The sequence below is a fragment of the Drosophila grimshawi genome, unplaced genomic scaffold (assembly GCF_018153295.1).
Source record: "Drosophila grimshawi isolate 15287-2541.00 unplaced genomic scaffold, ASM1815329v1 contig_44, whole genome shotgun sequence".
Classification (NCBI taxonomy): domain Eukaryota; kingdom Metazoa; phylum Arthropoda; class Insecta; order Diptera; family Drosophilidae; genus Drosophila; species Drosophila grimshawi.
This window is the reverse complement of record NW_025063240.1, coordinates 12,285,162-12,301,572: the sequence shown is the minus strand read 5'-3', so window position 1 is coordinate 12,301,572 and position 16,411 is coordinate 12,285,162. Positions and strand designations below refer to the sequence as shown.

At 45.8% G+C, this 16,411-nt stretch overlaps 6 protein-coding genes across 8 annotated transcripts; 4 read left to right on the top strand and 2 right to left on the bottom strand.

The window, feature by feature from the left end:
* The first annotated feature begins 35 nt into the window (after positions 1–35).
* Positions 36–1,752, top strand: LOC116806512 (putative neutral sphingomyelinase). Its single transcript, XM_032743265.2, has 2 exons — positions 36–219; positions 328–1,752. The coding sequence occupies exons 1-2, from the start codon at positions 179–181 to the stop codon at positions 1,583–1,585; spliced, it is 1,299 nt and encodes a 432-aa protein (XP_032599156.1). The 5' UTR covers positions 36–178; the 3' UTR covers positions 1,586–1,752.
* Positions 1,753–1,838: 86 nt separating this feature from the next.
* LOC6556487 (protein ecdysoneless) lies at positions 1,839–4,392 on the top strand. Its single transcript, XM_001984435.2, has 2 exons — positions 1,839–2,407; positions 2,472–4,392. The coding sequence occupies exons 1-2, from the start codon at positions 2,119–2,121 to the stop codon at positions 4,310–4,312; spliced, it is 2,130 nt and encodes a 709-aa protein (XP_001984471.1). The 5' UTR covers positions 1,839–2,118; the 3' UTR covers positions 4,313–4,392.
* On the bottom strand, positions 4,336–5,154 carry LOC6558649 (ATP-dependent RNA helicase laf-1). The gene is made up of 3 exons (XM_032743281.2): positions 4,871–5,154; positions 4,694–4,840; positions 4,336–4,638 (listed from the first exon to the last, which is right to left on the bottom strand). The coding sequence occupies exons 1-3, from the start codon at positions 5,037–5,039 to the stop codon at positions 4,451–4,453; spliced, it is 504 nt and encodes a 167-aa protein (XP_032599172.1). The 5' UTR covers positions 5,040–5,154; the 3' UTR covers positions 4,336–4,450.
* Positions 5,155–5,576: 422 nt separating this feature from the next.
* On the top strand, positions 5,577–9,157 carry LOC6556495 (xylosyltransferase oxt). Its single transcript, XM_001984437.3, has 3 exons — positions 5,577–6,466; positions 6,522–6,685; positions 7,165–9,157. The coding sequence occupies exons 1-3, from the start codon at positions 5,758–5,760 to the stop codon at positions 8,950–8,952; spliced, it is 2,661 nt and encodes an 886-aa protein (XP_001984473.2). The 5' UTR covers positions 5,577–5,757; the 3' UTR covers positions 8,953–9,157.
* Positions 9,158–9,918: 761 nt separating this feature from the next.
* On the bottom strand, positions 9,919–10,978 carry LOC6556503. The gene is made up of 3 exons (XM_001984438.3): positions 10,895–10,978; positions 10,162–10,831; positions 9,919–10,103 (listed from the first exon to the last, which is right to left on the bottom strand). Exons 1-3 carry the CDS (start codon positions 10,941–10,943, stop codon positions 10,010–10,012), a joined length of 813 nt encoding a protein of 270 aa, XP_001984474.1. The 5' UTR covers positions 10,944–10,978; the 3' UTR covers positions 9,919–10,009.
* Positions 10,979–11,470: 492 nt separating this feature from the next.
* On the top strand, positions 11,471–16,360 carry LOC6556510 (plasma membrane ascorbate-dependent reductase CYBRD1). 3 transcript variants are annotated; one of them, XM_032743309.2, is made up of 4 exons: positions 11,471–11,528; positions 15,316–15,528; positions 15,621–15,984; positions 16,040–16,360. In XM_032743309.2, the coding sequence occupies exons 2-4, from the start codon at positions 15,336–15,338 to the stop codon at positions 16,206–16,208; spliced, it is 726 nt and encodes a 241-aa protein (XP_032599200.1). In that variant the 5' UTR covers positions 11,471–11,528; positions 15,316–15,335; the 3' UTR covers positions 16,209–16,360. The 3 variants fall into 3 exon arrangements, with proteins under 3 accessions (XP_032599200.1, XP_032599197.1, XP_001984475.2); XM_032743306.2 differs by lacking the exon at positions 11,471–11,528 and adding an exon at positions 11,821–11,990; XM_001984439.3 differs by lacking the exon at positions 11,471–11,528 and adding an exon at positions 12,511–12,967.
* Positions 16,361–16,411: the final 51 nt, after the last annotated feature.

Sequence of the window (16,411 nt, the reverse complement as noted above, 5' to 3'; positions counted from 1 at the left end):
GTTGCACTCGGGCGCATAACGGCGCGCAGCCAACTTCAAGTGAGCGCTTTAAAGTGCGCAAATCATTTTATTTTGTTTGGCAACAAAATTTAATCTTATCGCCGCTTCGCCCGTACATTGTGCGCCAGCGATAGCAAATGCGAATGCCAGAAACACGGCGAACTCAACACATATCACAATGCTGCTGCTGGAGCTGAAAATACTAACATTGAACATTTGGTGAGTGTGTTTTTTAATTGTTTTCCCCCCATTTGGTCACGCGGCCGAATCTAAATCGCCTTGGCATTGTTTTTGTTTGTCGTCGCGAAAATCCAATTATAATTCCAGGGGTATTCCATTAGTTTCCAGTCACCGAGCGCCACGCATCGAGGCCATATGTAAGGAGCTCAGCGGCGGCCAATATGATGTTGTGTCCCTACAGGAGGTCTGGTCCCAGCACGACAGCGAGCAACTGCAGCAGGGGACATCCAGTGTTCTTCCCTATTCCCACTACTTTCACAGCGGCGTGATAGGTGCCGGACTGCTGGTGCTCTCAAAGTATCCCATATTGGGTACGCTGTTCCATGCGTGGTCCGTCAACGGCTATTTCCATCGCATCCAGCATGCGGACTGGTTCGGCGGCAAGGGAGTGGGTCTGTCTCGCATCCTGGTCGGCGATCAAATCGTTCATCTGTACAATGCGCATCTGCATGCGGAATACGACAACGACAATGATGATTACAAGACGCATCGGGTTATTCAGGCATTCGATACGGCCCAGTTTATCGAGGCGACACGTGGCAATTGTGTGCTCCAGATCTTGGCTGGTGATCTCAATACGCAGCCGCAGGACATTTCATACAAGGTGCTCCTCTACACCTCGAAGATGCAGGACAGCTGTGCATCGGACGCATTCCGAACGAATGAGTGTGCCCGGAACTCGTACACATCGAAACGTGCGCTGGCCAAGAATCCACTGGGCATCAGGATCGATCATATATTCGTGAGGAGTGCCGATCATATTCAGGCTGAGATTGCCGAATATACGCTACCGTTTCCGGATCGCGTGCCTGGACAAAAGTTCAGCTATTCGGATCACGAAGCTGTTCTGGCTAAAGTAAGGCTGACACGACTGACTGACAATACTCCTGTCGACATCGAGCAAGTGGAGTGCCACATCACACAGGAGGAGGAGCAAGGTTGTGGCGATCCGGGAGCCAATGGTGCCAATGGTGATGTCGCTCCAGCCGCCAATGGCGAAAGCATGAGCTGCTCGTCATCCTTGCCCGCTGCACGCACCGCAGCCCTGACTGAGGCACTCACTCTATGCGATTCCTCCCTCTTGCAATTGAATACGGATCGCTTGTTGTACTACAGTGCGGCAACTGTTCTCCTTGTGCTTCTCGTGCTGCTCTGCGAATTTTCTGCACCTGTTGGATTGGGAACTATTTATCTGTTGCTCAAGTTTATTGTGTTTGGCGTTATTCTGTTCTGTGTGTTCATGGCCTCCATTTGGAACTACATGGAGCGCAACGGGGTGCTGCAGGGCAAGAAGGCGATGGAGGTGATGCTGCTGCATGCCCAGAAATATGAATATTTCTATTGACGACCGACTGCAGTTTAACATTTAAGTAGCTCAAGAAGCATTTAAATTGTGGCCAAAGTGCTATATTCTAATATTTATATACATACATATATATGTCGACTAAGATAGGTGTTCAAAGTGTGTAATGTTCAATATTAAATGGTCTCTATCCCCGTCTTTTAAAAATCTATTAAAAGTTATTGTTTTCTGCATTTGAAGTTGATATACAAGAAAAACTAAAAGCGATAGTCATCGTTATCGATAATCGTTCGATATATTGCGAGTGGCCACAGCAACAGCATCAGCTTCCCGTTCCAGGAAAAAAAACTTTGTTTTGCAAGTAATAAATGAAAAATTGTGCAAAAATAAACGCAATACGTGCCAAGAGTAGATTTTGCTAAATACTTATCAAGCCAGGCAACATTTTCGCTACCAATTGATAGCCAAAAGGGATACACACGCGTCTGGCCCGAGGCTGACTCTGAGTCACAACGAACCAAACCAAAACAAAACAAAGGAAAGCAAAGCGAAGCGAAACAAAGGCAACGAGAACAATGAACAAGCTGCCAGGTGCTAACTTGGAGTTTGTGCGCGAAGATGATTTCGTCGAGTACTACATATTTCCCAAGCTAAGCGATGGGGGCGATGAGGAGCAAGTGCGTCAGCAGCTAGAGCTAGTCCGTGTCGAATGCCTGGCCATTGTGGAGAAGAAGATAAGCGATCGTTGTTATATTTGGCACAAGGATGAATTTCAGCTGCTGACACGCACGGGCAGCGCCGAAGAATGTTTGCTAAACGAGGAAGACAACAACAAGCAGGAGGAAGAGGAGACGGAGACGTATGGTAAATGCATAATATTTATGCATCTATATTTAGCCTCTAACACATTTTGTGGTGCTCATTTTAGGTGCCCTGCCACCCCATTTACATGGCGTGACACACTACGGCGACAACATCGGGGACGAGTGGTTCATTGTCTATTTGTTGGGCGAACTGACCCGCTCCCGGCCAGATTGCATTGTGCGCGTCAGCGATGCTGATGGCGAATTTCTACTCATCGAGGCTGCAGATGTGTTGCCCGACTGGGCCAGTCCAGAGACCTGTGAGCAGCGCGTCTACATCGTCAATGGGGGTCTGCAGCTGGTGCAGAATTCAGCGACCACCAGCGAAAGCGAGAGCAAGCGCATGCCTATTTCCAGCGCTGTGCAACGCATCCGCCTCAATCCCACGCTTTTTCGCTGCTCTCGCGATATACAAAATTGCATTGATTCGCGTTTGCAGGAGTTTCTGGCGGCAAAGCCGCATGCATCCATTCATCGTCAGATTGTGCAGTTGCCACAGAATGCGGCCCAGTTGCTCAAGCAGCGACCCGGTCTGGTGGCATCGGCTGTGCGCGCCTTCTGCGATCGCGACTCATTGGACACAAAGGCATTGCGTACGATGCGCTATTTTCCGCCGGAGTCGCCGCGCAAGCGCACAAATGTCGCCTTCACTCGTTGTCTGTATGCAATGCTAATGCACAACCAGTATACGCCGGAACGGCGTCTTGGCTGGCAGCTGACGGACGCTGTGGCCCAACCGGAGGCCCACAAGGAACAGCTGCTGGGCGTTAAGCTTGCCAGCGGTCTAGAGATACTGGCCAGTCAGGCGAAGCGTGCGGGCGACGAGGCGGATGAAAAGTCAACAGCCTGGCGTGCCTATTTGCGTAGTCTGCAATCGAAGGGCTACTTCCGGGACAACGTTGAGGGCAGTGCCGAGTATGTGCGCCTGCTGGCAACTGCCAAGGAGTACTTCAAGTCTAATCAGACACGTTTTCGCACTGCGCCGCTGGTGGGAGCCGAGATCGTCGATCTACTGCTCCACACGGGCGAAAGCAGCGCCGCGGAACAGTTGCGCGATGAGGAGAACAATCTGCTGCCTAGCGATGCAGATGATTGGCTGAACATCAGTGCCGAGGACCTGGATGCCATGCTGCAGCAACGTTATGGACCCCAAAAGCTATACAATCCCAATGGCGATATGAATGCCGCTGAATTCACGAAGCATCTCTCGCAATTCTTGGACCAACAGTCCAATTTTGAGGGCATTGAAATGCCGGGCGAAGCCGGCAACGATGAGCTGGACTCGGACGATGATGAGCCGCCACCGCCGCCGAAGTCGAAGTCAGCATCGAGTGCTTCGAGCAGCCATGCAGCCAAGGTGAAGAAGAGCGCCTCGATGCGGAAGGCTTGTCAGCGCAACTCCCTCATCCAGTCGGATGAACAGGACAGCACTCATGTACGCAACTTTCTGGACTTTGTAATACCCGAGGACAACTGGGACTCCAATTCCGATATGAGTGACTACGCGGATGAGGACGATTTGCAACGCAATTTCGATGCGTTGTCCAGCGCCAGTGCCAGTGGCGGCGATGATAATTATCGCTTGGATCGCAACATCAAGGCGTACATGGAGCAAATGGATCGCGAGCTAGCACAGACCACGGTTGGCAAATCCTTCCACGGCAAGAGTGGGACTAGCAACAACACCTCGCCTCACCACGCGGCCGAGGATGACTTCGATGACATCGAGGACTTTGAGCCGATCAACATTAATGTGAACACGCTGCGCAATATGATGGACAGCTACAAGTCACAGATGGGCGGCGCCGGACCCGTCTCCAATCTATTCAATGCCATGGGCGTCGGCATGTCCACAGCGCCAGCCGCCGATGATAAGCCCAAGGATCTCTCCGAGTCGGCTGTCTAGGAGCAAAACACATCAGCTACAAATTAAGAATACAGTCAACATTTTATGCATTCAACTCGAAATATACACCTAAAAATATATTCATGTGTGTGTGTGTTGCTTATAATGATAACCAAGTGGAACAGTTGCAGCTAAACACTAATCTTTGGACGCTGGCACAAAGTTGCCATAGTCACGCCGGACCTTCATAGGGGAACCGCTTTGTGGCGCTGCTGGCTCATTGTGATTGCGATTCCTATATTCCATGTGACGCTCCGAATTGAAATCGCCTCCGCTGCCACCTCGATCCCTGCGCTGATAAGGTTCATTGCGATTACGACGATTATCTGAAAAAAAAGAAGTTGATATCAACTGAATTCCATTCAATTCCCCATTAGTCACCTCTGAAGCCTCGATCTTTGTAATGGTTGTAGCCACCGCGTCTTTGCCAGCCGCGATCGCCGCCTCCTCGCCGCTGGCCGCCATTATAGCGATTATTATACTGGCCAGAGAAACCGGCTCCTGCCCGGTCTCCTCCTCCTCCTCCTCCTCCGCCGCCGCCGCCTCCTCCTCCCCTTCCTCCCATCCAGTTCTCAACTAGTGGCGGCTCAGGATCTGCCTTAGCACAATGTGCCATAAATTCGACATCGTCCGTTGTGTAGCGCAATGCGAACTCCGCCTCACACTCGTCCAAGAAACTTGTGTCTTTGTCCGAAAGTCGATTGATTTTGCGGTTCGGATCAACCATTTTTGTATCTTTTTTTGTGAACAATTCTTGTTGTCTTCTTGGTTTAGATGCTAGTATGCAGATCCCGGAAGTGGGTACAATTTATTAAATAAATTCTAAACAAGTTATACGTTGTATTTGTGTACATATAATTTTTGGGACAAAGGCTACTCGGCTTGTTTTGTTTTTTATTATCTTGATAATTTCCAAACCTCTAAGGGTAAATATGTACTAATTAAGTATGGTCACACTGCAGCAGGTGATTACCGGCTGTTGCCACATTTGGTACACTTGTGCCAGTAACTGGTACTTTATTTCAGCGACTTTTAATTGAAATTAGTTTTTAATTTCTGTGTTCAGTTTAGTTTCTCACATTAAATAACAGTTCTTATTTACGGCTGCCACTTAAAACCACTTAAATTATAATATTGATATTCTGCTTACTTTATTCGCTTGTGGGAATACCGCCAACAGCTGAATACCGTAAATAATGTTTGTAAATATCGATAAATGCATACGATATCAGCTTTGTAGCAGTAAAATGCGGGAGTGCTTTAAGTGAAATGCACTTAATTTAATCGCTCGCAATCAATACTCCCCGTACGTGTCAGTCAAGCCAACGGCTGCTCGCAAGGAGAACCAAAGAAACGCTGGACATGCCACTGCATCGCAGCCGTAGCACGAGTAGCGCCACAAGCATTTCAAGCGAACGACGGGTCAGCAAGAGAACAGGCCACAGATGGCCATGGAGTCGCCAAGTTCGCTCTCGGTGCGATGGCTGCGACGTTATCGTGCCTTCTTCGTAATACTTCTCTTCATCATTGCCATTCAGTTGTTTCTCGCCTACAAATCTGTGGACATTGATTTGGCGGGCGCACTGCAACGCAACCAGCGAGATCTTCACGAGGGAGCGGTTCCATCGGCAGCGGAGCCAGTAAAGGCGCCCCCGGAGAGCAGCAAGAGTTTTCGCCTCACGGCAGAGGAACTGGGCTTCGAGCCCGATTGTGTTATCAGTGCCAAGGAAGCAATCTCGGCACTGCAGCGTGCCAAGACGAAAGACTGCCGTCAACATATCGCCCGAATCGCCTGTGCCATTCAAGCGGGGCGCTTCTATGCCACACACCTGCACAGCAGCTGCCCGGCGGGCAATCATACGGCCAACGTATCTCTGGGTTGCTATCGCGACGAAAAGGATGCCCGCCTACTCGCCGGCTACTTTACCAGCTTTAAGACATCCAATTCCCCCAGCGGCTGCGTCGAACTCTGTCTGCAATCGGGTTATCCGTATGCGGGCGTTCAATATGCCCGCGAATGCTTCTGCGGTTTCGATGCGCCGCCCAGCTCGGCCAAGCTGCCCGACTCCAGCTGCAACATGAAATGTGTGGGCAACGCTAAGGAGATCTGCGGCGGCTTCTATGCCATGAATGTCTACGAAACGGGCATCGCCAGTGAGTGCAAATCCAAATTGAGCTGATCTCATCTAATAGCTCATTCATTTTTCAGAGTTCACTGCCCAACTGGCAGCCAGCAGTCCGGCGCCGGGGGATGAGCAGCGTGTCCGCATTGCATTTCTACTGACGTTGAATGGACGCGCATTGCGCCAGGTTCATCGACTGCTCCGAGCACTCTATGCCCCCCAGCATGTCTACTACATACACGTGGATGCGGTGAGTACGGGTGTGGGAGAGGAAGGGGTGGAATCGACCGGATTTCACAATTAAAGCGATCAACGAGCCTCGCGACTTGTGCTAATTAAGCGGAATTTGACGCCTCGCTGCTGCTGTGCAAGCAAATATTCCGTGGAAGAATGCAAAGTAAACAGAAACGAAACAAATGTTTTTAAATAATCATTAACTAGTTGTTACACAATTGCATAAGGTATGATAGATATAGATATATATGTAATCGAAGATAAGCACCTGATCCAGTCAAAATCAGATAGTGTCTGCTATAAATTATCAATCCTTATCTGAACATCTTAAAAGCTAACAGATCTTTACTCTATTAAATAAGACATGACATATATATATATAAATATATATATATATATATAGAGATATAGATTATTGTTAAGATAAAAGTTCTTTTGTTAACACAGAGCTCAAATTGCAAATCTTAACTAATCTTTTTACTCACCTGTTTACAGCGTCAGGATTATCTGTATCGTCAATTGCTGGAGCTGGAGCCAAAGTTTCCCAATATACGTTTGGCACGGAAACGCTTCTCGACAATTTGGGGCGGTGCCTCGTTGCTGACCATGCTGATGCAGTGCATGCAGGATCTGCTGCAGTCGCACTGGCCCTGGGACTTTGTCATCAATTTGAGCGAGAGTGATTTTCCCGTCAAGACGCTGGATAAGCTGGTGGAGTTCATGAGCGCGAATCGAGGACGCAACTTTGTCAAGGGCCATGGCCGGGAGACGCAGCGTTTCATCCAGAAGCAGGGACTGGACAAGACGTTCGTCGAGTGCGACACGCACATGTGGCGCATCGGGGATCGCAAACTGCCCACTGGGATACAGGTGGACGGCGGCAGCGATTGGGTGGCGCTTTCCCGTCCGTTTGTCAGCTATGTGACGCATCCGGCGAAGGAGGATAAACTGTTGCAGGCGCTGTTGCAGCTGTTTCGACACACGCTTTTGCCGGCGGAGTCCTTCTTCCATACGGTGCTGCGGAATACGCAGCACTGCCACAGCTATGTGGACAACAATCTGCACGTGACGAACTGGAAACGCAAGCAGGGCTGCAAGTGCCAATACAAGCATGTGGTGGACTGGTGTGGCTGCAGCCCCAACGACTTTAAGCCGGAGGATTGGGCACGTCTGCTGGCGACGGAGCAGAAATCGTTGTTCTTTGCCCGCAAATTCGAGCCGATTATCAATCAGGCGGTGTTGCTGCAGCTGGAGGAATGGCTCTACGGGCCGTACACCAGCGAATATGCCAATCTGCATGGCTACTGGCAATCGCTGTACCATCATGAGGACAAGCACGGCGCTGGCGATGATCTGGCCCGCACCGTGGGCGACAGTCTCATGCGGCATGCGGCGCAACAGTTTAAGCTGCAACCCGTCGAGCTGTTGGAGCTGACCCACTATCTGCATCGGGATCAGTACAAGGGTTTCCTGCTGCGCTACAATGTGTTGCGTCGCAACGACTCCAAGGAGCTGCAGATGGAGACGCGCGTGCGTCCCGTACAGCATGGCAAGGTGGCGAGAAATGCTCGCTTCAGCAAGCGTTTGCGCAACTTTGAGGTCTCCACGGACTTTGATCAGAAGGAACAGGTGGCGCGCAATTTCGCCAAGCTGCTGGGGCCGCAAAGTGAACTGCTGCTCAGCTATACATATCAGGGAGTTGCTGCCTCGCCGGATGTCTCGCACTCGTACAACTTGACGCTGCTGTGGCTGGATCCGCTGGGTCGACTGCAGGACTTCAATGAGCTGCACGTGGAAGAGGCCCAAATCGATGTGATCAATCACTCGAAAACGCTGCTCAAGCGACCGCTAACACCGGGCATCTGGACGGCCAAGTTAATTGGACGCACTTCCATCTATGCACAGCTCAAGTTTCTGATCGCTCCGCTGGCCTATGAGAACGGGGCGCCACTGGAAACTGTGGCAGCGGCACGCGCCCAAAACGGTGGCCTGGGCCTCTCACTGCCCGAGGACTTTGAGCTGCCCGTGGAATGGCAGCAGCATCTGCACACGGATAGCGATGTCTTTGCTTTGCGTCAAGAGGCGTTGGCCAATGCGGATCTACTTGGCCAGGAGCTGCACAGTCGCATCGATGGGTTGGTTGGGAAATTCTTTCAGCTGCGCGAAACGTGCATTGTGAGTGGGATTAATGTGCTGCAGGATCTGCCACTGTGTCGAGACACCGCCTGGAGCTCACTGGCCATGGACCCCAAGAGCGATATGGATGCGCTGCTCAAGCGCTAAGCGGACGCACAGAGGAGAGGAGCGAAGTGGAGGCCAAAGTCATTAGGAGTATAGCCATTTGTAACCGCTACCATTGATCAATTTTTGTTGTTAATTATGTTGTGTAAATAGTTTGTGAATGTCTTTCTCTCTATTTCTGTGTGTGTTTGTGTTTTTTTAACCATCTGTATTTGAATCGTATAAATTAATACTTTTATCTCTCAGAGTTCCAATTAAAATTTTTAACTAACGATTTCAGCAATATTCTGCTCAACGCACACAAAACTGGAAGCAAGCCCTTGCAATACATAATAATAATAATAGTTTTCAGTATTACAATACATGAGAAAATTGCATTATATCCGAAATATTATATGCCCTATGCATTTGTAGAGATGAAAGCGAAACTGGAATTCAGATCAGACACTTTGTACTATACAAGTTTCAAGTAGATAGGAGAATTACCTTTCTTTAATATAGGATAGTCCCAAAAACAATTGAGTTCACTCAACGAGCTATGCAATGGCATCGAAGCTGCGGCTTTGCCTCTTTAATCTTAAGTGTTTCTTGAATATATTCTGTGTAATCTGCGTGTATTTCGAACTAAACTCCGATTTCAAATTCAACATATTTAACGCACCTTAAAATGTTTTTTCTTCTTATAGAATGTTGTGATATATGTAACATGTATGTAAAATGAAAATGAGATTCGAACTCGAACAGTTCACAATTGATGAATGAATGATGAATGTTTTACAAAAAGAAATAAAAAGTATTACAAACAAATTGTTAGGTTTTAAGTAACTATGCGATGCAATTGTAACACTGGACACATATATATATATATATATATATATATCATTGTAGTATATAAATTTTGAACTATGCAACTACAAAGATTCATTAATCGTTTTCATTTTGGCCGGAATTGGAATTTCAATTGTTGAGCTCGCTTACAGGTATTTCTTGTTCTTGTTCCTTTTTTTTTCTTTCTTTTTGTTTGTATATTTTTGTATGTTAGACTTAAATATTTAAAGCCAAGGCCATTTGTACTGCCGTTTGGTGTGCAAGCACATTTCTAGATCAACAGATCCTCATCCGGATCCTCATCATCAAAATCATCATCGGCATCGGGCGTATAAATGATGTTGCCCTCAGTCGCTTCGTTGATGCTGCAAACCGATTGATTGATTATAAGGAATAGATTTTTAGGAAGCTGCTTCAACTCACCGTTCATATGGCAATGTGAGCGCATTGCGCGCCACAACTTCATCCTCATCCAGTTCGATCTTAAAGGTGCCACCGGGATCAGAAGCTGGAACGCCATCGTCCTGGATTTTCAAGGCGGCAGCTGAAGCACTAGCATCAGTGGCATCTGTGAGCGGCGTCACTTGGAACTCAGTCTTGCTGACTTGGCACGTGAAGCGTTTGTTGCTGACGCCGCCACCTGGCTTACGCGTTATCAGCGACAATGTTGTATCCGTCTCCAGGCGCAGCACCAACTCCGCCAGATACTCACAGCCGGCTAGAATGTAGTCGGCATCGGGATGTTGTAAGTACTGTGGTGAAGCCCACAAGAATACGCGACGCACATGCTCGGAGCGGCGGAGACGATTGAGGAAATCAAAGATGTAGGCAGGTGTCTGATAGCACAGAAGATCGGCCAGCGTTGGCAGTATGATGTTGCAGCCACTCTTTGTGATTGGCTCCGTTGAATTGGTTTTGCTGATATTGTTATTGTTGTTGCTGCTGTTGCTGCATTCGTTCAACAAGGTCTCAAAGCTGGCCACGTGCTTGAGTTGCGTGCCAATTGGCAACGACTTCACTTCGTCGCTCTCGCCTTGCTCGTGCAGCAGGCTGTCAATGAACCTCAGTGCGATTCGTTCGCGATTCAGTTGATCTGCGATTGTGAAATAACACGTTCTTTGAATGCTTTTGCCAATAGTTGCCTAAAGTTACTTACCAATTATTAGTACGACCTTTTGATTGGTCACAATTAGATTGGAGAGCATGTTGCATTTAGTTGAAATAAATTAAAATAAAATTCAAGTGTAGTTTTTATTGTTGCTTGCTGTTGGTGATGTTAGAGCTTTTGAGATATCGACTTATCGATTGTCGTACAAGCGATATCAACTTGTATTTCGCGATACAGGTGCGAGTAAGTATCGTTCATCTCTATAGCCAGCTGATATTCGACACTGTCGCCTTTTCCAAATGAGTAAACAATAATATGAATGGGAAAATGTAGGGCCATGTGGCTCGATTACTAATCGGCTTAAGGTGAAGTGCAACCTTGAATAACCCGTTAAATTTGCCATGTTTCCCTTATGATTACAGCTTCCGATAAGCGGTCACTGACTCTGGCAAGCAGTCTGCTTTATTTGCTTGGTCATATTTGCTTTTGATTGCTCTCGTTGCTGATGCCGCTGACAGCGGCGCTGACGTTGCGATGCTTTCGCTTTTATTGTGGTTTTTTCGATCAGTTCAGTTGTGGTAAAATTTGCGTCTCCTCGCTTGCTTTTTGTTTTTGCTTGTCTCTTGTTATTAAAATATTCTAGTGTTTACTAAGTTTCTCAACTGATTGACATACATAAACCGTAAGTATTCTTCGTAGTATCAGACCATGCTTAAGAAACGCCAAAATAAACAAAGGAATGAGTCCAACAAGTGGTTAGCCAAGTGTGTGTGTGTGTCTGGGGTCGTTTGTTAGTATTAGATACGAAAAGCTTTGGCAACAGAACTTTTTATGAGTTGACTCCAGCGGTGCTTTTGAGGGGAAAGTGCGGGGGCGTCGCTGCCTTTGCAGATATTTTCGCTGCTTCCATATGGACGAGGAGCTTAAATTGATATACCAAAGCACAGCAGCCGCAATCCTGCAAACACCGTTATCTGCTCAACAAGTTACGGCAAGGCAGCTGCTACAAAATTAAGTAAAATTGCAACTGCTTTGCAATTTTAATATTTCAGCTTAATAAAAGTTATAAAGTCACTTAAAATTCAGAACAAATAACAGCAGCAACAAAAAAGGAGAAAAACTGTAGCGATGCTCTTCTCACTGGGTAAGTCGTAGTTGTGAGTGGGTGTGAAATGGAGGGGGGTGAACTATTACCAGCAGTGTGCAATTATTATGCAGAATAGAACATGTTATTAACATGCTGACGCGTTAATTGAAATGCAGCTCAGAACAAAATCCCAATCAATAGAGGCGAAAGGAATGCGCAAATTCCCTGCCTGGCATACTAACAATAACACTGACAACAAGGTTGCCAATTTGCTAACCAATTGCTTGCCAATTTCTATTAGCCAATAGCTAACACAAACCACTTTTAAATGTGCACACAAAAAATTAAGCAATTAGGATAATAATTAACAGACCTTATGGCCGCCGCATATACGAAAAAACATTTAAAGCTTTATCGCATGCGAGCAATTTGTTTTTGCTAAAGCTCTAGGCGACGCAGCGGCTGTTACTCTGCTGCTTTGCAGCTGCTCTGCTACTCTGCTCCTACTGCTACTGCTGCTACTGCTGCTCTCTGCTCTGCTACTGCTCGGCTAGTTTGAAGCATATATTTCAAATTCAGTTGCGCATTGCACTTTGAGGTGCTCGGTTGTATGTAGATCTACGTCGCGTTGAGTTGTGTTTGTTGTGTCTCTGAGAGTTTAAATCAAATTCGGCATTGCATGCAAATTAAAACTGGACTATTAGCCGGCAAATCGTGTATTGATTTTCAACTCAATAAAGTGAACACCACAATGTCTAACGATATGGATGTTGAGCAGGCGACAGCACCAATGACAACGACCACAATCGAAGTCAAAGCGGTGCCTGTTGCTGTTATTGAGGTAAAACCAACAGCAGCAACAGCACCAGCAACAGCACCAGCACCAGCACCAGCAAAAACAACAAATGGCGATAATATTTGCAAGGCGGCTGAGCAGCCCAAACCGCAACCAGTGGCGGCAATAGCAACTCTGGCAACAATAGCAGAACAAGTGCAGCCAACAAATGCTGCCGTCGAAGCGACCACTAATAAAGGTACAAAGACAACAACAACAGCAACAACAATATCAGATATGGCTTTGGCTTTGGCTTTAAAGTTTGCAGCTCAACATTTTAGTTTCGCATTAGTAAAAGTTTTTTTTTTAACAGGACGGACAAGTATAGAAAGGCAGAAAGAAAGGCAAAACAAATAGATAGTGATAGAGAAAGAGAGTGACCGTTACTATTGCTGATCCTCCTTTTTGCGGCTGCTTTCCTCACTCCCCTCTTGCGCTAACTCTCGATCACCCTCTCCCTCTTTCTCTCCCGCGCTCGCTCTCTCTCCCTCTCTCTCTCTCTCTTTCTGCTGGGTGTCTGCAGAGTCATCAACTTCATTCGCACCAAATCGAAATTTCACTTTAGTTTTTCAGCATTTTGTTGTTGTTGTTATGTGTGTGTGTTTTGTTCGAGTTGCTTTATTTATTTTTCTTTAGCCTTAACGCTTTTCCAAAGTCATCGTAGTCGCATCTTCAGAAAATTTTTACTTTTTACGTGGATTATTTATTTTTATTGCTTGTCGTTTTTCTTCTTTTTTACTTTTCTTTAGCCCATTACCTCTAAATTTTGCGCACGATCTGTTGCAACGCTTTGCTGGCCACCAAAACACCAAATAACAACAACAACAACAATGAAAACAAAACTGCAGCACGCCTGCTTAATTAACAATCTATTAATTATAATATATACTTTAATCATCATTAGTATTTGGTTTTTAATTTCACTGCCCAAAAATTTGGAGCCCCGAAATTTATTGTTTTGCTTGTTTGTTTGCTTGTTTGTTGCGGTTAAATGCGGCACGTGCCACAACAAAGATCACACTGCCACATTTCTTGGCGTATTCGCAACTTCATTTGCAATTTGCTTCACTTGTTAAACAAATTCACCTATTGGCATTTGATTATAACTTTAATTAAAGCGCCTGATAAATGATTGTTATCTGCAACTGCTTTTTATTCATTCTGCCATGTTTTTCGTACTCATTTCTAAACAAACAATTAAAATGTTTAACATTTTGTTAGCCTTTTTTTTATGACTTTTTTTTATCTTTGAAATAACTCTTCAGATTGCATACTTATTCGACGCTGTTCTGAGACTTATCTTTCCACATGGAAACCACCCGTCTTCGACACCTTCTATAAGCATTAGTTCGAATGAATGTGTTTGCACTCTGTTTTGTACACGATTGTAAACACTTCAATTTATCAGAGAAACGCTGAAAATTTTAATTCATTTGCAATTTACTTTTCTTTTTTGTTGTTGTTGTCTTCGTTCTTCTTCGCTCTTTTGCCCGCACCAACATCAAACAATAGATACATGAATGAGCAATGCTATTTAAAGCGATTTGCTATCATTTTGCTACCACCGAAGGAAGATTGTCGAGTGGTGGCTGCTAGAAAATGTTTACATGCAGTGCTGCTGATAAGAAGCTAGCAATTTAGATTCTGGGACTGCTCTCCTCATCTCATAATATTCGACAAACAATTACAATTTTTACATAAGTCGTCTACCCGACACTGCTTATATTTAATAATCGCAAGACGTATTATTCCACATGTATATATTATATTTAGTTTCACACTATGTGCAGGCTGCTTTTTTGTTATTGTTTTTTTGATTTTGTTTAGAGATCTCAGATGGCCGGCGTCGCTGTGCTTATCGTAAGATCGCTGAAATTACATACAACTTGTTGCCGTTGCATGGGTGGGTTCTCGTGTGTCTTGAGTCGACTCAAGTAAGCCTTAAAGTCAAATGAATGGCTCTGGCTCTGGCTATGGCTATGATATCATGTGTCAGCTATGGCAAAAACGTAGCGGGTCAATTGGTACGCACTGATGATTAAGATTCTAATTAATGGATCGTGAAAAGCATAACATGTAAGAATGCGCAGCTAATTACAAGTTTATTACGAAGTCTCCTCTCAGGCCTGTAACTGTGTCAAATCTGATGCGGCATGCAATTCTGAGCATGAATCATCGTTGGTTAGAGATATGCTAATTAAATGTTGCGTATGTGGGTGCATAAAATGCTTTTTTAATTTTAATTAATTAAAGCTTGTGGCCATTAATTATAAGCAGATTCTAAAGATGTTGATGGATCTAAGATAAATCTCTGCTTAGACATTTAACTTGTGTAACTGAATCGAAATGGATCAAATTTTCATGTGAAATGTTTGTTTTAATAGAGTATTTCTGGCAATTCCCTTAACAGCCTATTCAATTTCAAACTGATGCATTTGTAAACATCATTAGGGTATTAAAAAAGCAATTGGGGGAAAGGGTTATTTGAGCAATGTTTGTGTTATTAATTAATTTGTTTACATAATTTTGTCTATTTTTGGCACACAGGCAACAACGACAAGTCCAATATGGATCCGGCGCTGATTAACTTTAAGGTGCTCTATGTGCTCACTCAGCTGTGCGGTCTCACAATGATTGTGCTGGTGGGCACCTGGATTGGGCAGCACTTTGGCGGCCTCGGCGGCACCGACAATCCCAAGCAGGAATTCAATTGGCATCCGCTCTGCATGACCATTGGCTTCATTTATCTGTATGGCAATTGTAAGTAGTCGAAGTAAAACTATTCTTGTCGTTGGCCGGAAAAGGTGTAACTAATTGTGTGGCACTCCATGCTATCTGCCATCTACTTTTAGCCATACTCGTTTATCGTGGTTTTCGCACCACACGCAAGAAGACCCTGAAGCTCACCCACGCCGGCATCCATTTGGCCGCCTTCGTGCTGACGGTGATTGCCCTGAAGACAGTCTTCGATTCGCATAATTTGAACGATCCGCCCATTCCCAATATGTATTCGCTGCACTCGTGGCTGGGCCTGTCGGCGGTTCTCATCTTCTGTCTGCAGTATGTTGCTGGATTTATGGCCTTTCTGGTCCCAGGCATGCGGGAGACTTACAAGATTGCACTGATGCCACTGCACGTGTACTTTGGACTCTTTGGATTCGTTCTGGCCATTGCCAGTGCCGTAATGGGACTCACCGAGAAGGCCATCTTTTCACTGTAAGTGATTTGGTACACTTGGCTTATAACTTGTCTAATACTCTTCTATTCGTAGGGGTGCCACTTATTCCACGCTGCCCGCTGCCGGTGTTCTGACCAACATTATTGGTGTGCTCTATGTGATCTTTGGCGCTCTCGTTGTTTACCTGGCCACAGAGCCATCGTATAAGCGCAAGCCGCTGCCCGAGGACACGGCCCTGCTCACTGGTGCGGCAAATGAGTAAATTATTGCGAACCGTACCCCAATACCAGCTGCAATTGCATTACTTAAGCTCAAAACTGTGCACAAAATCGTAACATACCCAAAACAAAGAGTATAATTTTAACCGTTTGGTGCTTCGTATTCGTTTTCGTTCATGTTAGAGTTGAAATGCATGTTTACAATATATTTATTTTATAAATGATACACACACTTATAGCATAAATA